This window comes from Paralichthys olivaceus, chromosome 6, assembly GCF_024713975.1.
Source record: "Paralichthys olivaceus isolate ysfri-2021 chromosome 6, ASM2471397v2, whole genome shotgun sequence".
In the NCBI taxonomy this organism is placed as follows: domain Eukaryota; kingdom Metazoa; phylum Chordata; class Actinopteri; order Pleuronectiformes; family Paralichthyidae; genus Paralichthys; species Paralichthys olivaceus.
Genome location: NC_091098.1, coordinates 25,668,544 through 25,693,151, shown reverse-complemented (window position 1 = coordinate 25,693,151; position 24,608 = coordinate 25,668,544). Strand labels below are relative to the sequence as shown.

The window sequence follows — 24,608 nt, the reverse complement described above, 5'->3', positions numbered from 1 at the left end:
TCAGATGTCATACGTCTGTGTTGCAGGAGCTTTAAGTCATTTGATTAATGCATTTTTATCTGTTGATTATTGTAATATGTCCAAATTAGCCCCGTAAAAATAAAAATAATATCATATATTGACTCACATGCAGATCAAAACTCCTCTTTCATACAATGATGTGGATCAAGTAGAAATATTAAGAGTCTTAATTTAAGTAAAATGATCAACGGCATAAAATTATCCCAAAAAAGTACAGAAATTATAAAGTAAAAGTTTTTTATATTGCATATACAGTAAATACTTGTGGCTTAATGCCTCATTATTAATGATCCAATGATGAACTGTACAATACTGTATCAGTCATCTGAGGAAGAATGTTCATTTAAAATGTATTTATCTATTTATTTTAATTTATTTACTTAATGAACGAGTGTAAACGACAGAATTTGACATTTGTAAATCAAGGTGCAGCTGTTTGTCTGAATTCTTTTTAATTTGAATTTGACTGTGATTGAAAAACAAAATTCACACGGTCGTACACAATATGAACAATGTTGGAAGCACTGTAATAAATCCACCTGTTCTTAATACATGAGATTACACCTGTGCACGTGCAGGATGTCGATTTAACCTGTATTTATTGGATCAGGTCACGCACACTCCTGCAGGACCTGTGATCTGCTTCATGCAAAAGTCCACGAGGAATGTTTGACAGTGTGATTAAGTTGGAGCTGTAATCTCCAAGACGTGCTTTTACTGTAAATGCACCATCAGAGCAGGTTGCCCTAAATCTGAGTGAAGGAGGGGCGAGGGGCTGCAGGGCGTCTCCTCTGCTAATGCACCAGAGAGTTCATAAGGACACTTCTCCTGCTGCCCTCAGCTCACTCACAGGATTTTTCACAGGCGGACTGACGATGAGGACGCTCACCGGACTGCTGGTGCTGCTGGCAGCAGCTTCACACGCTGTGGCGAGTAAGTAGAGATGATGTGTTTCTGCAACAGAATATTTTAGGTGCAGAGATTAATCCAGACTCTGTCGTAAACCGGTGAAGAGAATGTGTTTGAAGCTCGGTGTCGAGTAGATGTCTTGTTTCATTCACATATAAATCTTCAAGAAGGTAAAAACCTCCTCCACAAGACACAATTATCATCTAATCAACCATCATGTCTCTCCTCACAGGGACGTTAATCCACGTTTAGTTGTAAATCTTGACTCCAAACGAGCTCAGATTTAAAATATCTGTGTCCGGTCTGAGACATTTTCTTCCCATGACCTTTTTACTCAACCACGCATGAATGTAAACCACAGAATTTGACCTTTGGACATCAACGTGCAGCTATTTGTCTTAATCCTTTGTTTTTTTTACTTTTCTTCAAATCCGGCTGAAAAACAAAACTGTTCAAAGTGATAATTTAATAAATCTCACCTGATTGCACTTTAATATTCTGGAGAATGTGAGATAAAAAAACAAACGTACATTTCATCTCTGATATATTTCAGAATCAATGATCATTAATCAAATTCGAAATCTGATTTAAAAAACAGCTTTGTGATACCAGCACATGTGAGCTTTCATCTGCAGCTGTAATGATGTTTAATCCAAATTCATCTTTAACAATGTTAATCTGTGATAAACACACACACACACACACACACACACACACACACACACACACACACACACACACACACTCAGCTGAGCATCACATGAGGGGGATTGTGGGGATTTGAGATTATTATATAAAACTCCTTCATTTGGACACAAACACTCACCTTTACCTTTTATCAGATGACTGACAGTGAGAAGTTAATATGACATAAAAATATAATCGTTGAATGTTTTCACATGTTCCAGTTTTTAAAACTTTAGAATATTGTCTCCGGTCGTTTGTCTTTTACGGCAGAAGAAAAATAAAAAAACATATTTCCTGATAATTTCACAGGAAGTCTCTAGAGAAAATCTCTGATAGATTTAAATCTTTATTGAAAACAAAACAAATAAAAACAAATATTTTAGACATTGAAGTCTTGAGACTATATGAATGATATGTTATAAACGTAAGTTATGACATTTCTGACTGATGTACTGTAAAAAGAAATGTTTTGAGCTGTGTGAATTTTCTGTTTTCAACATAATAAATGTGATCTTGATATTTTTTTAGAGCCGAAAAACCGTTTCACTCGCTATCCATCATGGAACACTAAGATGTACCCAATCTGGAAAGATACAGACCCACGATACAGAGACGCCTGGAAAGGTATTTATGTTGACATGATCAAACTGTTCTCATTTCACTTTGTGTGATTCACAGTCAGACGAGCTCGGTGTTCACCTGTCGTCTCTTGCAGGTGGACGAGTGAGCTTCAATGTCGCCAATGATTCTCCGACTCTGACCGGAGCCAAAGTGACCTTCAGCATCGACCTGGAGTTCCCTCACAACCAGAGGGTGCAGCCTGACGGAGACGTCGTCTGGGCTGAGGACTGCACGGTCAATGGTAACACAACGTGCACACGCAACAGTGGAGCGCCGTTTACACGGTTCACCAGGTTATTTCCCTGGATCATTGAACTCTGGCTCAGATCGTACAAGTATTGGATGCAGTGAAATATCATTTGGATTTGTTAAAACAAATAAATACAGAGGTGAATATGTAAAGAAAATACAATAATACAAAAACAATGAAATTACAGACACAAAATGAATGTTAAAATATAATAATGAAGTCCTGAGAGGTGTGTGACTGCATTAGAACAGGAGAACTTATAGTATTAACAGTATATAAATATCTGTCTAACTCTATATTAGTCACAGTCTCTGACACATACACTGCTGCTGCTGCAGGAACTAAACACCACGAGTCCGAGCCGGTGTACCCGACGCAGAGCACGGACTGGGAGGCTGTTTTTCCTGACGGGTCGCCCGTTGAGAAGGACAAGAAGCCGGCCTACGTGTTTGTCTGGAAGACCTGGGGTGAGTGGAGCTGCCGTCTCGTGTTAACGTCTCTTCGGAGGGTCAGAGAGGTTCTCACCACACATGCCGTGACCTGAAAATGTGACCTCGGACGGATTCCACATGAGCTTCACCATCACATGAGCAGATTATGTCACATTTGTAGAGAGTTGAGTTATAAAAGATGACAAAGTTACTCGGAAACCGCATTTATTTAAAGTGAGGCAGCTGTGAATTTAAGTTTAGTTTCATTCACCTGACACACTGATCCGTGGTGTAGAGGGAGTAGAGCGACTCTCAGGTGTGGCTCTGGTTGCTCTTGGACAGGTCAGTACTGGCAGGTGGCAGACGGCCCCTCCTCCTCTCTGACCATCGGTACAGACGACATCCCACTGGGCTCCTACACCATGGACATCGTTATCTACCACTACCGGAGCAAGGAGAGGTTCATTCCTCTGGGATACGCCTCCACTCAGTTCTCCGTCACTGGTTGGTTTGTCTAAAATCAAAGATCTTTTCAAGCGTAACCACCTTAGACACAATCTCCAACCGCCGCCCATCCATTTGTTGACGTCCCTGCTTGTTGTAGATCAAATCCCTTTCGCCGTCTCCCTGGACCAAGTCAACGACGCTGTGGCCGCGGACCTGCGCTTCATCCAGAACAGGGCGATCGCCTTCACCGTCACCCTCCACGACCCCAGCGAGTACCTCAGCAGTGCGGACATCACCTTCAACTGGGACTTCGGGGATGAAAGTGGAGCCCTCATATCCAGAGAGCTCACCGTCACCCACACCTACATCAGCTCCGGCTCCTTCAAGCCTCAGGTGGTGATCCAGGCGGTCATCCCAGACAAGGCCTGCGATCCGCCAGTTGATATCTCGACCAAGGCCCCTGGTCCACACACTGAACTGGGAACCACAGGTGAGGCACAGATATTTACAGACCTACTGGTTTCATGGGCATTGTCGCAGCTGATCCCTTTTCCTTTGCTCCTCGTCGCTGAACGTGCACATTAATCATAAAACTGTCGGAGTTGATTTTAGGAGCTTGTGACAGAACATGAGGTTTGTGAGTGAGAAAACAGAAACATCTTAAAACTACTAAAATTCTGTTAATTGGTTGATAAGTAATGACGTCAGCACTATTCGATTTGTTGTTTCGGACAAAGATGAACACGATATCAAACTTGTTCTCCAACTGTTGGCAAGAAGATTTTCAAAGCTCGAATCGTTCACAATGTTAAAAATATAATCACGGACCTGACTCGACCTCCTCTGTACGAGCAGCGAGAGCTCCTGCACTGCCGTCTGCTCTCCCTCCACTGGTTTCCACCAAGGCCACCGGTCTGAATGTCAACATGGCGCCTTCAGACACAGAGGAGGACAACACCGAGGACGAGGCCTCCACTGCGTCCGTCGCCCAGCCCGTCCAGGAAACACAGGCAGTGACAAAGACCCCCTCCCCCGTCAACCACTCTGGTGGAAGGTCTGGCCTCGCAGCAGGTGAGTGTCTCTGAGTCACAACAGATGTGGAATGTGTCCAGTGAGAAATACTGAGCTGCCACCAGAGGAACCGGTTTTCTAAGATGCAAATATAATGCAAACATTTCATCGTGTGGCAGAAGCAGGTTGACTTCACGACGAATTATCATTTGGTTTCTGATTTACACGTCGGCACCGTTTCTATTTTCAATGTTTTAAAGGACTAAGAAGCAGAAACTAAATGTATTGTCATTATTAAATATTTTCACTGCTGTTAAAATAGTGGATCTATTCATGAAGAATTTTGTGAAAACACTGAATAAAGTTTATAATGTTGAAGACGGTGAAAAGAAATTCCTGATTTAAATGTGCTCCAGAATTTATTGGGATCTTCTCTGACTCGTTTCCACCAAGTTTATAATAATAATAATGATACTTTATGTCTGACGATGCTGATTGTCCTCGTCAGGTGAGAAGCGGACGCTGACAGGCCGAGCTGCAGTGGTGGTCGTTGCTAAGAGAGAAGCTGACGACAAACCCTCCAACGACGACTGTGTGATTTATCGCTACGGCTCCTTCTGCACCGGCATCGAAGTGTTTGGTGAGTTACCTTCACCTGCGTCCATCACAGAGTGACACAACAAAAGTGTCCCTGTCCCTGTCCCTCTGTGACCCTTGTCTTTTTTTTCATTTATTTCCAGAGGGCATTGAAACAGTAGAGATAACACAAGTGAACAACGCTGTGATGGCAACACCAGAAACGGAGAAAAAGGCTTTGGACATCACTGTCACCTGCCAGGGAAGGTGAGCGCACCCCCCCCACACACTCTGCGTCTTCAAATAATAATCCACTCATCGTTGATTTGGACTCACTTGTCTCCTGTCCCTCTCTGCAGCCTTCCTAAAGAGGTGTGCAGTGTGATTCTGGACGCAGAGTGTTTGAAGCCGATCCACTCGGTGTGCAACATGGTGGAGCCTTCCAACCAGTGTCAGCTGGTGCTGCGGCACTTCTTCAATGGCTCCGGTGTCTACTGCATCAACGTGTCCATGACCAATGACGTCAGTTTAGCCGTCACCAGTGCCAGGTTCAACGTTGAGATGGGTACGCAGCAGCAGCGGCACCTCACAGCAGCTCTCGGGTGGTTTGGTGACAATAGATTTGACTGGAATCTTTGTTTCAGGTCCTGGTGTTTCCTCCTCTGGTGCAGTTGCCATGTTGCTGGGTGTGCTGGTGCTGGTTCTGGCAGCAGGAATAGTGGCGTATTCCTACAAGTAAGTTACCTGATGTTGGTTTCTGCTCCATATGCTGTCGTGCCTGTCATAAGCCGAACTCCTCTACCGGCCATGGGAAGGGAATTCATAAGTTTACCAGCATTTAACAAAATATTTCTGCTTCTCCTTTACCAGGCGCTTCAAGTCCTACCGGCCTCTGAGGGAAGACTCGCTCACGTCCGGAGGCCAGCAGCCCGACGCGACTCAGAGCTGCTCCGGAGCCTCCATCTTCTGGAGCCTCCTGAACAGACGAGGAGCCGTCGACAACTGCCCCCTGCTGCAGGACAGGCCGGTGTGAACCATCACCCGCCTCACACAACCACACAGCAACACCAAGCAGCAGCTGATTTACAGGTTACAGATATCTGGAATGTCTTTTTTTTATACTTTTTTTAAAAACATGTTTTCTAAAATGAAACACTTCACAAGCGTGTGACTTTTAGCTTTGAATCATAAATGGACTGGAGTTGTACTTTAGACGTACCGTGATCTTTGGTAATAAAAGTGTCTGCTTCAATTTGTTGAGTTTTCTGTCGTATCCCTCGTGTGCAGCTCTATCTTAGATTTCTACATTTCTCTGGAAGTGTTTCCTCACTCCTCCTGAGGGTGAAGGATGTGGCACCTCGTTAATGAGGAAAGAGGAAGTGTGATTTGTCAAACTGAACTTTACAAATAAAATGGTATCATGTTTTTATGACTTCAAATGAAATAGTAGAGCATCTGATTGGTTTTAACAAATATTAATGGTCTGTATTTATATAGTGCTTTTCTCGTCTTGATGACCAAGACACACACACATTCATACAGTTCACCTAAGGGCAGCGCTTCTTCTAAGGACATGCAGATGGGGAAGACTGGGATTGAGCCGCCGACCTTCTGGTCAGAGGACGACCGCTCTACCCCTGAAGAGAAAGAAAAGACTCAAATGATTGAAACCGAATTGACTGTTGTGTTTATTCAAACTAAATATCTTGTGTACTTGAACAAATCGTAATGAAATAAGCAAAACAACTTCACATGTCACAGAAACTTTATTTTGAACAGAGCCAAACATTGACATTTTCAGGATTCTGAGCAGCCAAACTGGTAATTGATCAAACATTTCTGTTTGGAATTCTTCCAGGAACACATCGCAATCAATTTATTGATTCATTTTTAATGCCTGCGTGTCCCTTTTAATACTCCTCTCCTTCCTCCTCTCCCTCACCCTCGATGGAGTCGACTCCGACCTCCTCGTAATCTTTCTCCAGAGCTGCCATGTCCTCTCTGGCCTCGGAGAACTCTCCCTCCTCCATACCCTCACCCACGTACCAGTGAACGAAGGCCCTCTTGGCGTACATGAGATCAAACTTGTGGTCAAGGCGAGCCCAGGCCTCAGCGATGGCAGTGGTGTTGCTCAGCATGCACACGGCCCTCTGGACCTTGGCCAGGTCTCCACCAGGAACCACAGTGGGGGGCTGGTAGTTGATGCCGACCTTGAAACCAGTGGGACACCAGTCCACAAACTGGATGGTGCGTTTGGTCTTTATGGTGGCGATGGCGGCGTTGACATCTTTGGGCACCACATCTCCACGGAACAGGAGGCAGCAGGCCATGTACTTACCGTGACGAGGGTCACATTTCACCATCTGGTTGGCCGGCTCGAAGCAGGCGTTTGTGATCTCGGACACGGAGAGCTGCTCATGGTAGGCCTTCTCAGCAGAGATGACGGGAGCGTAGGTGGCCAGAGGGAAGTGGATACGGGGATATGGCACCAAGTTGGTCTGGAACTCTGTCAGATCGACATTGAGGGCACCATCAAAACGGAGGGAAGCAGTGATGGAGGACACGATCTGACTGATGAGCCTGTTCAGGTTGGTGTAGGTGGGACGCTCGATATCCAGGTTCCTGCGGCAGATATCGTAGATGGCCTCGTTATCTACCATGAAGGCACAGTCAGAGTGCTCCAGGGTGGTGTGGGTGGTCAGGATGGAGTTGTAGGGCTCCACCACAGCGGTGGACACCTGGGGGGCGGGGTAGATGGAGAACTCCAGCTTGGACTTCTTGCCGTAGTCGACGGACAGACGCTCCATCAGCAGGGAGGTGAAGCCAGAGCCGGTGCCTCCTCCGAAGCTGTGGAAAACCAGGAAGCCCTGAAGACCAGTGCACTGGTCAGCCTGAAGACAGACAGAGAGGCAGATTAAATATGAGACAATATTATGATTTAGTTTGATGTTTTCTGTCAAAATGAACTGATGCAAAGTTACCCACCAGTTTGCGGATCCTGTCCAGCACCAGGTCGATGATCTCTTTGCCGATGGTGTAGTGTCCACGGGCGTAGTTGTTGGCAGCATCTTCCTTTCCGGTGATCAGCTGCTCAGGGTGGAACAGCTGGCGGTAGGTTCCAGTGCGCACTTCATCTGAAGAGACAGAGTCAGTCAGAAATTACTCAACACTTTGATTTAAGGAAATCAGAGTCACCCTGGTTTCTACATTTCACGACAGTTTACCGATGACAGTGGGCTCCAGGTCGACGAAAACAGCTCTGGGGACGTGCTTCCCAGCTCCGGTCTCACTGAAGAAGGTGTTGAACGAGTCGTCTCCTCCTCCCAGAGTCTTGTCGCTGGGCATCTGTCCGTCCGGCTGGATCCCATGTTCCAGGCAGTAAAGCTCCCAGCAGGCATTGCCAATCTGGACTCCGGCCTGACCAACGTGGATGGAGATACACTCGCGCTGTGGAAAGAGAAAACAAGACGATAAGTCATCTATGTTCACTTAACACATTTAATTTAAATAACACTGATTACATGTAATCTACAACAGTTACTGCAACATAGAAGCATCTAGAAAAACTCAGTTGCGCCCCCTATGTGAGATCAGCAGGCGGTGCAGCATGAGGCACCTCCCTGCACCACAGTCGACAGGGTACAGAGGCTGACTCCTCTCTCCTCCTCTCTCCTCCACTCGATCTTGTCCTCTTGTCCTTTTTTCCCCCCTCCCGTGCCACCCCAGCTCCTCTTTAGCAAACATAGGCACTAATGCAAATTCATTTGCAGGCACGAGCGCAGGGGGGGGCGCGTGCACGTCATCAGCCTGGAATATTCCACTTGCTCCAGTGCAGTGAGGATGCACGATCAGAAATAAATCATCAATCTGATCAATAATCTGATCAATTAGAGATTGGGACACAGTCCGAATCTGTTCATTGTCCTAATTGAATTGTCAATTTGGGTGAAGACAATTAAAATGTGCTGTGTTTATTTCTTATTGTTCCTGTCACGTTTCGAACTGAAGCACTGCGATGCACCATGTTGTGGTTTTTATGATCTTGGGTGAGCCTGAGATGAAATGAGATGAAAAATAAAAACCACTGCTGAGTCTTATAAATAAAAAATGATAACTGCAGCACAACGTCTCATCCATCCCCACCCAACCTGCCCCTCCTTGCCTGGAAACAGGGGAGGGCTTTTTGTCAATTGATTCATTTCTTTTTTTTAATAAACACATAAAAATTTGACACATTTCAAAATGCAGAGACAAAAAAAATGAGACCACATATGAAAGAGAAATCAGATTTATCCTCAGTGCTGCTGGAGCCTGATGCCGCCACTCATTGTTCTCCTCCCTGCACAATGACAATCACACCGTGTCACTGCAGCACAAACGTGCAGCCACATTATTTTTTCTTCTCCCTGAATATAAACACACACACAACGCACCTTCACTTCGCGTTATTGTGGCTGTAAAGGCAAAGAGGCTGTTTGATGAATTATCTGACGACGTCCAGCAACAAGAATCTGCAGCAGCTTCGCCTCCTTCTCTTCTGCCTCGCGCACAGAGTCAGAGAATAAAAGCTGACACTCACCATGTTTCCAGGAGGAAGAGGAGAGGTGAAGAAAGAGGACTTTTACAAACGGTGGCTTTGCGTTGCGTGTTGTACCCAACGGGGTCGATGCAACAAATGCTGAACGCGAGGGCGGCGCTTCCAGATTTATACACGGGATCTGCTCCTGTGCACTGAGGGGGTGGGGGGGGGGGCGGGGGGGGCGGCCACTACCACTGTTCAGTCATTCTGTTCAAATCTGGCCTCACTGGAAATAACGCATTCTTACAAAATGATCACTGTGAAAAATCTGCTCAGAGGATTGAAGGTGAGATGAGTTAAAATGAGATAAAATGCTCCTTCATCAGTCCCACGATGGTGAAAAAGACGAGTACAGACATCAGTAGAAGTAAACATGGAATATAACCTCAAGAACACATGAGAAAATACACATCAATGCAGTAAATGTTCAGTGTAAACAGAATATTAACAGTAACACACATGAGACCATTGAATTGCACAGATAGAAATTCCCAGCTGAAGGAGTTAGTTTGGGGTTTTATTCAGAATATTAAAGATCTGTCTCCAAATGGTGTTTCTTGTTCAGCTTTGATGCAACGACATTTTTCGTTCTGATCTTTCGAGGTCATGCTCATTTAATAAAAATGTTTTAGTTCTACCTGGCAGCGCCTCTTGCCATATTTTGACCGACTAACAGAGCTTCCCTATGATTAAAACTTGTAAAACTTATTAACTAATGTTCGACTTGAGACACTCTTTCTTCTCCTGTATTCTATGTGATAATTACATAATAACCACAATGTCTTGTTGCTTTTTCTTTTCTTGCACATTATTTATTGTTCAAATGTTTATTTGAATAAAAAAAGACAGTCATTATTGTGGTTTAATTTGTTTATTTTATTCAGAATATTTAAAATCTGTGTGAGTATTCAATTCTTATCTAGATTTCATCCTTGTAAATTGTAATTCTTGTCATTCTGTGATGTCATCTTTCATACTGACCCTTTGAAGACAGATGTCTGAGGTCATGCTCAGTGAACGAAGGCCTCAGTCAAACAAAGCTAATTTATTCTGCACGCAGACGAATGAGCACAGACGACATATTTCTTTGGAAATGTAAAGCTGCAGATCAGAAGAACAAATCTGTGTTCTTGTGCATCTGAGCAAATTGTGTTATAATAACTGTTTCTTGTCTGCCAGCGCTCGGTGCAGCCGACGCATAACGAGTGATGCAAGATGGCTGAATGCTTCTGTTACACAAGATGCTTCCATCTCACTGGAGCAGCCAGGCGGCCATGTTGCTGAGGCCTGCCATGGTCCCCGCCCGGCATGCCAGCTCTCCTCGTCTCCGCCCTCTTTGTCCTAGATTCTCTGCAATGATGTCATTCAGTGGGACGATCACGTGGCTGCCTGTCTGTGTGTGTGTGTGTGTGTGTGTGTGTGTGTGTGTGTGTGTTGGGGATGGGCTGTGCCTCCTTGGATTCTGAACTGATTCAGGAACTGAAATTGCCTGAATTGCAGATTACGTGACATCGTGGTGAAGGTCTCTGCAGTCTGGCTGCTGCAGCTACAACATGAAAACACGGCCCTTTGACCTGAAGTCTTAAACGCTGCGAGGCGTGTGAGGAATTTGAAAAGAGGCTTGAATAGTGACATAATCAATATATTCTACAGTAAGTCTGGAAAATTCCTCACCGCAGAACGAACCCTGAAGGTTTCTGTCTGAACAGCCACCGTAATGTGGGAATAACCATAATTTATTCAGCAGGGAAGTGAGGATGTGTGATTTACAACCAGCCTTTGGTGATTGCTGTGCTCAGTGTGAACTGCAGGGGATGAAAGAGAAGAGCAGGAAGCGGCCATGGCCCTCTGCCAGGACTTCTTGAGAGAACATTCTGCACTGCTCCTCCTCCTCTTCCTCCTCCTCCTCAGCAGCTGTGAGGCAGGGAGGGTCTGAGCAGCTGCTCACCAAGAGGAGAGAGGAGGGATGGGAATGCTGGAGACATGGGAGTGGTCCTTTGTTGCTGGAAAAAGGCAGCACTGCATCCTGCAACGAGAGAACACGATACCCAACATAGTGGCCGAGCGTATTTTCCATCTGTCACGGCAGAGTCACCTGTGCTGAAGGTTTTACTACAGGTGCAGTTCACTGAAGTGATTCATGAGATGTGAGGGAAAGGTTGGGTTTATTTAAAATGATGAGACACTGAAAGATGTTGTGCTGGAGCATTTTGTTGGACTGGTGTGAGGTTGCCAAGGTGGGACAGCACCTCGTACTCAGGAGGAAATAAAATATGTTTTTAATTACTAATGAGAACTGCTTTTTAATTTATATATATTTATATACTTTCAAATATTCATGTCATTAATGACTTGAATGAAAAATAATGAATGGTTTGGGCCATGTTCTTTCTGCCACTGTGATGATTCCAGAAACTATTTGGATCGAATTGATTTAAAAAAAAAGAAGACAGGCACACTTACATTTTATAGAATTAATAGAAGCCATTTATTATGATCTATTAAAGGTCCAGTGTGTAAGATTTAGGTGAAAGGGAACTATAGGCAGAGATTTAATGAAGAATAATCCTCATGATGTTTTCACTAGTTCGTTTCATCTAAATTGTATGAATTGTAGTTTTCTTTACCCCTGAAAACGACCCTTTATATTCAAATACTTTATATTTACATGGAGGGGGTCCTCTCCACGGAGGCCGCCATGTTTTTTATGCTGGCACAGACTGGACAAACTAAACCTTTTGAGTTTTTATGTCAACTGAAGCTACCACAGGTTCTTTTTCATGTTTGGAAGGAGAGGGTGAGGTGAGGGGTGTTCAGCTGCAACATGACACTTCAACACTAGATATCACAGAATTCTACGAACTGTACCTTTAATGGTTTTCGATGGTCTCCGAGTGTTCCTGTTTCCTTTAGAGAGGTGGAAGGATGAAGAAAGTGAAAACGTGCAATGATCACATTATAAGTTAAAACAGAATCAAGAATAAACTGAGGAATGAGAGAGAGAAATTAATTCCATTCAAAGAAATGAATTGAAATTGTTTGAATGTGATCATTAATATCTCATGTTTTCCACTATTTCATGTCAAAATGACTCAATAATTTAAATTACATTTATTTTTTTATTTATAGTTGTGAATGTGCAGGCGGTCTGCCATCCGACAGGGGGCGCTGCAGCACCCTCTGCATCATTATTTTCTACGGCTGTGTCTGTTCCTCCCTGACCCATTTCACATCCGTCCACCAGGTTTAGTGAGAATCTTATCCAGTAGTTTTTGCGTCCATGTGATGCTGCTCAAAGACAAACTATCGAACTCTGGCAGATTGTAATAAATCTGGTGTTTGTGCTGTGACAGCTCAGGTGCACCTGCATAGACTGAAAATGCCACAAGCGACATTAAGGGAAAGGAATCAGATCTTTTTTTAAACCTGGAAATATTAAAGAAAGATTCACCAGAACCTCGACGTTATAAAATACTTTGGTTAATTTATTATCAGATCAGCTGGAGTTGATTCCGAGGCGAATCCAAGGGCGGGGCCAAGGGAAGCCAAGGGAATTTGTTCACTATACTTGAACAATGAACAGTTTTCTAAATATATTCAATGATGTTAAGCTTTGCTTTCATGGATGTTGGACATATTGGCTCCTCGGTATATCTGAATTGTAGTGCAGCAGTGAACTCCACCTGCTCGGAGATCAATTAACTGAAGTCTGCTTCTCACCAGACACTGTTCATCATCTCCAGGAGACGATGCTCATCAGCTGGTTTCACCCCGGCTGCAGCGTAACACAGACAGCAGCTCCAGGTTTCCTGCAGGCGACCACAGGCATCAGCCTCTTTGTGTATCTCTGGGTGGTTTTAAACTGCCCTGCACTCAAAGAGGTATCGTCTCTCCCCCTGGGGGCAACCGTTGTCATAGAGTTCCCTTTGTTGTTAGCAACCAAGGTGTTTGACTGTAGTTTTCCGTTCCCACGAAGAACATTTTATGGTCTTTTCTGGCTGAGAGATAATTGTTTGAGACAGACACTAACAGAGCTTTTATGCACATCCAGTTACATTACTGTCTCCTGAAAGAGTGAGCTGCAGCTGCCTCGACAAATGTTCAAACAAAAGAGCCGAGCCACGTCAATACTATCTTGTGCGGCAGACGCCACACCCCTATCCTCCTTCTGAAAGTGTATGTTTTAATGCATTTAGCGGGAGTGGGACGTTGGACATCAGGGTGACAGATTTTGGGAACTAGGTGGTTGAGACGCCTCACATCCCCCCACAGAGGCAGCTGCAGTACAACCCGCTAATGCGGCTATTTAAGCCGGGGGCCACGTGACCACCAGATAAAGGGGGTCTATGTGGATACCAGGCCGTGTCCAGGCAACTCAGTTATTCATTTCCTAGCAACCGTTAAATCTTGGGAGGAGGGGCTGGGGGTTGGGCGCCCGTGGCTCTCTGTGGCCTACATGCCCCTCGTCTGTGACGGGGCAGTCTGACCTCTTTTACCCAGAGACCACTGAGAAGCAGATTACTGTAAAATCTACTTCCACACCAGAAACAAAGACCACGATCCACCATGTACACACAGCGACTGTTCACTCATTTGGTGGACGCTTGACAAACTGAGATGTCACAGGTGTCACAATATATTATTTTGCATTAAGCTACGGGTACATGTTTCTTGATATTGTGATTATATATTATAGGCGGATGTTTATGAATCTTTGTGTCATCTGACAATAGTTCTCACGATGTTATATTACCACATTGCATATGTTCTATTGTACTGTGTCTAACTCTGTTACAAGTTATTTAAGGAATTAGTTTGTGTGTGTGCATTATTTTTTATTTATGGTTTATTTGGGTTGATAGGATTTGGACGAGGGTCATCTCAGGCAGTGATTGGCCCCGGACAGCAAATACAACACACATCCAGGGGACAGGGTCGCAAAAAGTCAGACTCACAAACATTTTTCACACTGGGAACACACATTCAGGTTTCGATCGCTCAAGTGTCGAATTAGTATTTTTTGATTTCATATTCACAAATTAGAAAGGATGGGTTTGAGTTACTATGTGTAGATTTGAGATTAACAAGCGACACATTCAAATTAAAAAGTATTGATTGTTTTTGTGGGAGAGTAAAGCCCAGTTCATGCATTTGAGTCGAAGCTACGCTGCAGCCAACATGAAGACATGTACGCTACAAACAGCCCTACGCCATACCCTGACGGGCACCTCCCCCAAAACATAAACACAAGGCGTCGCAGACTACCGCCATTTTTGAATTGAGATGTAGGTATGACCACGGACGACGTCTTGATTTTCTTTGCTCCTCTTCGATATCTATTAGCTCCAACTCCGACATGATCCTCCCTCCATTGTTCTGAAGTAAACAGAGGCGCCAGAGGAAATAATCGGAATAGAAACCGGAAGACACTCAACACCAGCATAGACTCACTACTGCCACTAGTGTTTCAGCAGTGTAATTGCAGGGCGATTTTTTTGAGTCCCCTGGAAACAATTCTGGTGCCGTTTTCATGTGTTTTCCCCACACGTTTCTATATGTGCATGTGTTGTGACTGTTTGCAGCTCATGTGTCGTCAAATCAATGAGGTTGTTTTCTTAATTTGCACAAGTGTTTTTTTTTAATCTATTTGCATGTGTTTTCTTAATTTGCAGTGCTTTGAGCAATCTCTCGACCACCGTACATGTGTGACCAGGGCCTAACAAAATATTTCGAGACAGAGACGGGGAAGAATCGAAGTCGATGTGCAATAATTTAAAAAATAATAATAATTTAAATTCGCAGACTGGGCATTTTTTTGTTCTTTTTCATTAAATCATATTGCAAATGCACACAAATACAAATACACACGGCCCACTTCTGTTTTCTTTAAGCAAATAATTCTGCTGAAAACACAAATAGCAAGGAAGCAAATAATAAAAACAAAAACCCCACACAGAAGGAAAGTAAAAGCAGAGTTATCTCATAATAATAATAATAATAATAATAATAATAATAATAATAATAATAATAATAATAAAAGTTGGTTCAAGAGGTCCCTGTGTTTAAAATAAGGCTTCACGTTACACAGCACTTTCCTAATAGGAGCCGCCATGCTGGAAGCACAATGACGGCACCAGGGTGGGGTCTGGGAGGCGGTCTCCTCGGCCCGACAGCCGCTCAGCCAATGGGAAGCCTCGCACAGCTTCCAGACGCCTGAGTGACAGGCAAGCGACCAATGGCGCTGCAGCAGCCTCCGGGAGCAGGGGCTTCACTCCCATATAAATGTCTGCCCATCCTCGTCTGCGCCATTATCTCTTACATCGACCTCATTGTCGTCGAAGTGTAAGATCACCACCCTCCATCTTCTTCTTCTCCTTCACCGCTCCTGCTCAACTCGACTCCTCAAAATGGTAAGAGACCTTTAAACAGCTTCCACAGACTGACTCCATGTTGGACAGGGAGGATGGAGAGGAGGAGGAGGAGGAGGAGGTGGAGGAGGAGGAGGGTGGTGGTGTGAAGGAGGGAGTGAGAGCGGATGAAAACATGTTGACTCCATTTTAGTGTCAAAGCAGAAGATGTCGGTGTGAAACATGGATGTGTGGTGTGAGGACCGGGGAGGGGGACGCGGGGCTGTGGGGACGTTGCGGGCGGGCACACCGGACCGGAGAGGGTCGCCCTGCGGACAGAATGAATTCAGAACGGCGGCTCCGGTACCGGACTGCGGTTCATCGCTTTTAACCGGTCCTCGGTGTGTCTTTGCCCCGGTATGGCTCCTGCCAGCGCCGCCCTGGTAGAGCACCGTACCGGAGGATGCGCAGAAGCAGAGCCCCCCCCCCCCCCCGCGAGAAACCACCCGAGGAGCGAGGAGGGGGGAGGAAGAGGTGGGGGGGCGATTAAATGCATTGTCAGCGACAGACATTAAAGATTCATGCTGGTACCGGACACCGATGGAGCAGCTTGTGTTTAACTGTTATTTTATTACAGAGTAAAACTGTGGATCAGAGACATCCACTGAAACAACACAATGAAATACTATTAAAACTGCAGTTACTTAAAATATAAATGTCTGAATTGTCTCTTTTTTTTTTTTCTACGAGAGGATTCATCTTTTATTATGTCCATTAAGTTCCTGTTGCCAAGTGAAGGGTTTGTCCATAGCAACGCAGAAGAAACGCAATGCACCAGTCAGACGCTGAGGCACAGAGCTCGTCAGTCAGTGATTGGCTGCTGCTAATTGAATAAGAAATCAAACAACTGAAATAGTTTAGTCTTTAACATTAAACTGACATTTCATCCTATTATAATAAATTATAGCAGGTGTATAATGTGTATTTATGTATTTTTATTTTTTCCCCACAGCGTGAGTGTATCTCCATCCACGTTGGTCAGGCCGGAGTCCAGATTGGCAATGCCTGCTGGGAGCTTTACTGCCTGGAACATGGGATCCAGCCGGACGGACAGATGCCCAGCGACAAGACCATCGGAGGAGGAGACGACTCCTTCAACACCTTCTTCAGTGAGACCGGAGCTGGGAAGCACGTCCCCAGAGCTGTTTTCGTCGACCTGGAGCCCACTGTCATCGGTAAACTGTCATGAAATGTAGAAACCAGGGTGACTCTGATTTCCTCAAATCAAAGTGTTGAGTCATTTCTGACTGACTCTGTCTCTTCAGATGAAGTACGCTCTGGAACCTACCGCCAGCTGTTCCACCCTGAGCAGCTGATCACCGGAAAGGAAGATGCTGCCAACAACTACGCCCGTGGACACTACACCATCGGCAAAGAGATCATCGACCTGGTGCTGGACAGGATCCGCAAACTGGTGGGTAACTTTGCATCAGTTCATTTTGACAGAAAACATCAAACTAAATCATGTCTATTTATATTAATTATATAATTATATCTATTATTTATATTATATTAATATATTATATTTAATCTGTCTCTCTGTCTGTCTTCAGGCTGACCAGTGCACTGGTCTTCAGGGCTTCCTGGTTTTCCACAGCTTCGGAGGAGGCACCGGCTCTGGCTTCACCTCCCTGCTGATGGAGCGTCTGTCCGTCGACTATGGCAAGAAGTCCAAGCTGGAGTTCTCCATCTACCCCGCCCCCCAGGTGTCCACCGCTGTGGTGGAGCCCTACAACTCCATCCTGACCACCCACACCACCCTGGAGCACTCTGACTGTGCCTTCATGGTAGATAACGAGGCCATCTATGATATCTGCCGCAGGAACCTCGATATCGAGCGTCCCTCCTACACCAACCTGAACAGGCTCATCGGTCAGATCGTGTCCTCCATCACTGCTTCCCTCCGTTTTGATGGTGCCCTCAATGTCGATCTGACAGAGTTCCAGACCAACTTGGTGCCATATCCCCGTATCCACTTCCCTCTGGCCACCTACGCTCCCGTCATCTCTGCTGAGAAGGCCTACCATGAGCAGCTCTCCGTGTCTGAGATCACAAACGCCTGCTTCGAGCCGGCCAACCAGATGGTGAAATGTGACCCTCGTCACGGTAAGTACATGGCCTGCTGCCTCCTGTACCGTGGAGATGTGGTGCCCAAAGATGTCAACGCCGCCATCGCCACCATCAAGACCAAACGCTCCATCCAGTTTGTGGACTGGTGTCCCACTGGTTTCAAGGTCGGCATCAACTACCAGCCCCCCACTGTGGTTCCTGGTGGAGACCTGGCCAAGGTCCAGAGGGCCGTGTGCATGCTGAGCAACACCACTGCCATCGCTGAGGCCTGGGCTCGCCTTGACCACAAGTTTGATCTCATGTACGCCAAGAGGGCCTTCGTTCACTGGTACGTGGGTGAGGGTATGGAGGAGGGAGAGTTCTCCGAGGCCAGAGAGGACATGGCAGCTCTGGAGAAAGATTACGAGGAGGTCGGAGTCGACTCCATCGAGGGTGAGGGAGAGGAGGAAGGAGAAGAATATTAAAAGGGACACACAGGCATCCTGGAAGCATTCCAAACAGAAATGTTTGATCAATTACCAGTTTGGCTGCTCAGATTCCTGAAAATGTCAAATTTGGCTCTGTTCAAAATAAAGTTTCTGTGACATGTGAAGTTGTTTTGCTTGTGTTCATTCAAACTAAATATCCTGTGTTTGAACAACTCGTGATGAGAAGTCATATAAAATGTTCACATTAAAATACATATAAAAAATATTTCACATTTCTCAATTATCAATGATTTTTCCTTAAAAAAATATCTTTGTAAATAGTGACCTCTGGTGGGGGTGGGGGGAGGGTGGAAGTGAGACAGGTTGACTTGTGATAAGCTGAATGGATGTGAAATGAAAAACTACACGATTGGATACCATAAAGAAATACATTTGGACTTCAAGTTGAAATAAATACATGACAAGATTTTTACACAAAACTGCATCATCACAATAATGACATGACATCTGACATCCCTAACTTTGAGACTCACACTAGTTGTCAATCAACTTGATTCCTCGATGTCAGAATCAGAATCAGAATTCCTATATTGTCCCAAGATTGGGAAATTAACAACATTGCAAAAGCAAGATAATCAAACAAGCATGAAAAGTGAAGAATATAAAGTAAAGATAAGATGAAACAAGATAAATTACTATATACAAATTGCAATTAGACTTCTGCATTGGTTGTACACGATGAGGTTCTGTGTGTGTGTGTGCGTGCGTGTGGGTGTGTGTGAGAGAGAGAGGGAGTGTGTATGGTGGTCTACTGGGTGCAGCGCTTGTTGTACAGTCTGACAGTGATGTCTATAACAAAGCACATTTTAAAAGAACAGAAATACTTCACTGTATGGACAGGATGCTCTGTTCGTTATATGCAGCTCAATCGAAAATTTGAAGGCAAAATACAAAGAAGACGTAGCACTCCTTGAGTCCACACTTCATTCCCTCTCTTTGTGGAAGTCAGAAATGTGAACTTAAATCGTCGTTTAATTTGTTATTGTGGTTGTTGAGATAAATAGTTATTTTATTTAATTGTATATCATTCTCATTGTATTTATTTTATGTTGTGTTTGGGTTAAATGGTCCTTTTTATTTGTAATTGTTTTATTTTGTCTAATTTTAATTCGATTGATTTCATTTCATTTGATTTGATTTTAAACTTTTAAATGCGTCACTCCCCGTGCTGGGGCGTTGTCTGTTTCGTCTGGACCAATAGGAGGAGGTCACGTGTGAGCCGTGGACCAATCACAGTGGTCCTTTGTTCCTCGGGGCTCCGGGAGTATAAATAGTTCGGGCTAACGGCTGCACCCTTCACTTCGCTCCAGACACAGGACAGATTGAGTCTTGTTGCCGGAAGCAAATCAACGTCGCGTCGTTCTCTAACTCTTCAGTGTTCCAGGAAACATGGTGAGTAGGAGAAACTCTGTCTGAATCACGTGCTCACAAATATCCGCAGTTTAGTTCGACTCGGCTCCAGAAGCAGCTTTTAACACAGGGAGCGAACATGGCGACGCTCCAAAGGGACCAAAGTGCGAGAACGTGTGTTTGTGTGTGGATGTAGTGGAGCTGGAACAAGAAGCAGCTGAGATTCAGGAGGAGCCGTAGTTTCCTGCTCCTCCTGTCCGGACGCTGATCCAGTTAGCGGAGCTCTCTGAGCTCTCAGCCGCGAACAGGCCCGTTTTATCAAACACAGACACCAGAAGGTGCAGGAGGTGAAAGTGTCCCCGAGCTCAGCTGCTGCACCGGGTCCCTCTGTGAGAGCAGCCCAGACCGGGTGCTAGTTCTCTGTCAGTGGACTGAGGCAGTGAAGACTCTGAAGTGACGCTGGCCTCTTGTCTAATCCACCCGTGAGGCTTCAAGGCCTCTGAGACTCCAACCACAGGCTTTTCAAACTAAACCGTCCTGTGAGAAGCTGCTGCTCTTTGCACATCTCATCTCTCAGGGTTTGTTTGGCTCTTTGGTTTTTTTAAAGCTGCAGATTTTCTTTGTCTCTCAGACCAGATTTTTTTTTTAACCCCTCCTCCCTTAAAGGGACAGTTCACCCAAAAATGAGAATTCACTCATCCGCTCACCTCTATGCCGATGGAGGGGTGATGAAGTGTTCGAGTCCACAAAACACTTTTGTAGACTCAGGGGTAAACAGTGTTTCAGCCAAATACAATTTAAGTAAATGGCAGACATGTATTCATATGTAAAAAAAAATAAAATAAAAATTTAAATAGCCTCCATACTGCTCCTGTGGGGTCATCCTAGTGTCCCTAGGCCCTGACATTTGAATTTGGATCAGAATGGCGTCACTAACGCTGTGTTTTTATCTTAAATGTCCACTGTGACCCTCCTGCCTGGAGCCGCGTTCACTCCGCTCAAACACTTAACCCCCCCCCCCCCCATCCATTGGCAGAGTGGTGAGCAGATGAGTGAATTTTCATTTTTGGGTGAACTATCCTCTTAATCCCATGTCTGAATAATCTGCTGCTTTGTGTCATGAAGACTTCCTGTTCACAGGGTAAATAATGAATGCACAGCATCTGTCAGGGGGATTTTAATCTGGGGCTGCTGCAACTAAACGGTTTAATCTATAATAAAAATAATAGGTCAGGTCTGATTAAAATTCACAACACGCACTGCGGCAGGCGTCTCCTGAGGTGGGGGCAGTAAACCAGCCCATCCCGTGCCTTGTTTAGCTCACGTGACGAAGATGTCAACTCTCTGGAGCAGACGTTTGAAAAATGGCAGAGAGGAGGATTGGTGCTAATGATCATATTTTTAAAAAGAATCCTTAAATGTGTGAGAACAAGTCTTCAAAAAAAAAAAAACATCAGCTGCAAACTGTAAGGCTGATTTCACAATGAAGAGCATCACTGTGGAACAAAACTGAGGAGAAAAGATGGAGGCATTCTGCTTCTTCCTCATCCTCTTTTGGTTTACTGGTGGATCGTTTACAGCTTAAAGGTTCAGTGTGTGTAATCTAGTAACATCTAGTGGTCAAGTTGCATATTGCAGCTGAACTCACCTTCCCCTTCCAGACATGACAGAACCTGTAGAATCTTCAGATGTCATAGAAACTCAAAAGGTTTATTTTGTCCAGTCTGCTCTACTGTAAAAAAAAAAAAAAAAAATACATGGCTGCCTCAGTATTTTGATAGAAAAGACCCATTCTACGGTGAAAAAAAACAACTTAAAAGATATCAGCAATGTTGTTTTTAACTCGAATTTTCATAATTTTTATATCACAAGATGTCTTGAATTTAGATAAACTTGGATTATGAGTCACAATTAAATATTAGTTGTCTGAAACTGGAATTATATTCATAATTAAATTGCAGATGTCTGTTAAACATGTAAAAACAACACCGTAAAAGACCATTACTTTTGATTAAAATTTCTGGAAAGGTTCAAATGTAGTAATATTTTTTTCTCTTCTTTCCACAGCGTGAGTGTATCTCCGTGCACGTTGGTCAGGCCGGTGTCCAGATTGGCAATGCCTGCTGGGAGCTTTACTGCCTGGAACATGGGATCCAGCCGGACGGACAGATGCCCAGCGACAAGACCATTGGAGGAGGAGACGACTCCTTCAACACCTTCTTCAGTGAGACCGGAGCTGGAAAGCACGTCCCCAGAGCTGTTTTCGTCGACCTGGAGCCCACTGTCATCGGTAAACTGTCATGAAATGTAGAAACCAGGGTGACTCTGATTTCCTTAAATCAAAGTGTTGAGTCATTTCTGACTGACTCTGTCTCTTCAGATGAAGTGCGCTCTGGAACCTACCGCCAGCTGTTCCACCCTGAGCAGCTGATCACCGGAAAGGAAGATGCTGCCAACAACTACGCCCGTGGACACTACACCATCGGCAAAGAGATCATCGACCAGGTGCTGGACAGGATCCGCAAACTGGTGGGTAACTTTGCATCACTTAATTTTGACAGAAAACATCAAACTAAATCATAATATTGTCTCATATTTAATCTGCCTCTCTGTCTGTCTTCAGGCTGACCAGTGCACTGGTCTTCAGGGCTTCCTGGTTTTCCACAGCTTCGGAGGAGGCACCGGCTCTGGCTTCACCTCCCTGCTGATGGAGCGTCTGTCCGTCGACTACGGCAAGAAGTCCAAGCTGGAGTTCTCCATCTACCCCGCCCCCCAGGTGTCCACCGCTGTGGTGGAGCCCTACAACTCCATCCTGACCACCCACACCACCCTGGAGCACTCTGACTGTGCCTTCATGGTAGATAACGAGGCCATCTACGATATCTGCCGCAGGAACCTGGATATCGAGCGTCCCTCCTACACCAACCTGAACAGGCTCATCAGTCAGATCGTGTCCTCCATCACTGCTTCCCTCCGTTTTGATGGTGCCCTCAATGTCGATCTGACAGAGTTCCAGACCAACTTGGTGCCATATCCCCGTATCCACTTCCCTCTGGCCACCTACGCTCCCGTCATCTCTGCTGAGAAGGCCTATCATGAGCAGTTAACAGTGTCCGAGATCACAAACGCCTGCTTCGAGCCGGCCAATCAGCTGGTGAAATGTGACCCTCGTCACGGTAAGTACATGGCCTGCTGCCTCCTGTTCCGTGGAGATGTGGTGCCCAAAGATGTCAACGCTGCCATCGCCACCATCAAGACCAAACGCACCATCCAGTTTGTGGACTGGTGTCCCACTGGTTTCAAGGTCGGCATCAACTACCAGCCCCCCACTGTGGTTCCTGGTGGAGACCTGGCCAAGGTCCAGAGGGCCGTGTGCATGCTGAGCAACACCACTGCCATCGCTGAGGCCTGGGCTCGCCTTGACCACAAGTTTGATCTCATGTACGCCAAGAGGGCCTTCGTTCACTGGTACGTGGGTGAGGGTATGGAGGAGGGAGAGTTCTCCGAGGCCAGAGAGGACATGGCAGCTCTGGAGAAAGATTACGAGGAGGTTGGAGCTGATAGTTTGGGAGAGGATGATGATGAAGAAGGGGAGGAGTATTAAACACATGCATTCCATTGTTTTTAACCTGGGCATTATCATGATCTCAATAAATGGTATTTGTTGACTGAAGTATTGTTTCCTCTTTAATTTTATCTCTGTCTTTATATATATGTATATTTTCTCACAGAGCAGAGTTCCACATACAGACTTCCACATACTTAAGGAAATGCACAACAAACCCTAATCTATTACATAGAGCTGTAAGAATTGTAAATTAAACAAAATTAAGTCTGTAAATCTAAAAGCACTAAAGTTCAAAGACTTTTGTCTCTTTAAAATATTTAAATATTTTAAATGAAAGAAAGTTGACCTCATTTGAGAGGAATTAATGTTCTAGAAACAATCTGAGGAAAAATAACTGGACTGATAAACTGCAGCAAACCAACACTTGTCTTTTAATTTTATAGAATATTTAAAAATAATAGACTTGTAAAGTAAAGGCTTTGTAATTCTAGACGGTGAATTAAAATCTCAGTTTGTGCCCAAAGATAGATACACAAAGTAATGGACAACATGGGGCTGTCTAAACAGTGAAACTGATCACATCATCTGGTCATGAACCTATAATACTAATGATAGAGGTTGATTTGGAAAAGGGAAGATCAGACTGGAGAACGAATTAAACTGTTAAATGAGAGTATTTTGAAAAATAAATGAAACAAGTGAGATTGATGCTTTAACCCTCTGGGATGGAACAAAAGCAGTTATCAGAGGTCTTTAAAAAGAAGATCTGTGAAAAGGAAATGATAGAATTGAAAATCAAAACTAAAATAATGGAAAGAAAACATAAACAAAGGACTCAGCTATGCTGAAAGGACTTAAACACACAGAGCTTTAGATAACTTGCTTACTGAGAGAGTTAAAAGGTTTTTGATATATTTACCAAACAGATGTCAACGGCCCAAAAACACTGAAACTCTTGGTTTAACAGATTAAAAATCAACATTCATCTGAAATGACCTGAAATGAGGAAAATGTAAACCTCATTCGACCTATATAAGAGGAAGACGTAAAAAAGCAGTAAAGAACATTTTTATTTCATTTTAAACATGTTAGAACATTAATGACTCAGCTGAGCCTCTTTGGGGATGTGGTGTTCAGCAGATGACTCGACCATTTTGCAAACATGAAATCAAATCATTGCAGGTCAGGTACAC

At 44.6% G+C, this 24,608-nt stretch overlaps 4 protein-coding genes across 4 annotated transcripts; 3 read left to right on the top strand and 1 right to left on the bottom strand.

The window, feature by feature from the left end:
* Positions 1-796: 796 nt before the first annotated feature.
* pmelb (premelanosome protein b) lies at positions 797-6,205 on the top strand. The gene is made up of 12 exons (XM_020107416.2): positions 797-954; positions 2,146-2,241; positions 2,333-2,479; positions 2,827-2,955; positions 3,262-3,423; positions 3,524-3,856; positions 4,222-4,437; positions 4,886-5,017; positions 5,118-5,220; positions 5,313-5,518; positions 5,598-5,688; positions 5,824-6,205. The coding sequence occupies exons 1-12, from the start codon at positions 819-821 to the stop codon at positions 5,984-5,986; spliced, it is 1,914 nt and encodes a 637-aa protein (XP_019962975.2). The 5' UTR covers positions 797-818; the 3' UTR covers positions 5,987-6,205.
* A 495-nt stretch (positions 6,206-6,700) lies between these two features.
* On the bottom strand, positions 6,701-9,674 carry LOC109642576 (tubulin alpha chain-like). The gene is made up of 4 exons (XM_069527416.1): positions 9,533-9,674; positions 8,178-8,400; positions 7,939-8,087; positions 6,701-7,844 (listed from the first exon to the last, which is right to left on the bottom strand). The coding sequence occupies exons 1-4, from the start codon at positions 9,533-9,535 to the stop codon at positions 6,864-6,866; spliced, it is 1,356 nt and encodes a 451-aa protein (XP_069383517.1). The 5' UTR covers positions 9,536-9,674; the 3' UTR covers positions 6,701-6,863.
* A 6,107-nt stretch (positions 9,675-15,781) lies between these two features.
* Positions 15,782-18,601, top strand: tuba1a (tubulin, alpha 1a). Its single transcript, XM_069527411.1, has 4 exons — positions 15,782-15,942; positions 16,892-17,114; positions 17,205-17,353; positions 17,493-18,601. Exons 1-4 carry the CDS (start codon positions 15,940-15,942, stop codon positions 18,471-18,473), a joined length of 1,356 nt encoding a protein of 451 aa, XP_069383512.1. The 5' UTR covers positions 15,782-15,939; the 3' UTR covers positions 18,474-18,601.
* Positions 18,602-19,727: 1,126 nt separating this feature from the next.
* LOC138410604 (tubulin alpha-1C chain-like) lies at positions 19,728-23,520 on the top strand. Its single transcript, XM_069527414.1, has 4 exons — positions 19,728-19,889; positions 21,915-22,137; positions 22,228-22,376; positions 22,471-23,520. Exons 1-4 carry the CDS (start codon positions 19,887-19,889, stop codon positions 23,449-23,451), a joined length of 1,356 nt encoding a protein of 451 aa, XP_069383515.1. The 5' UTR covers positions 19,728-19,886; the 3' UTR covers positions 23,452-23,520.
* Positions 23,521-24,608: the final 1,088 nt, after the last annotated feature.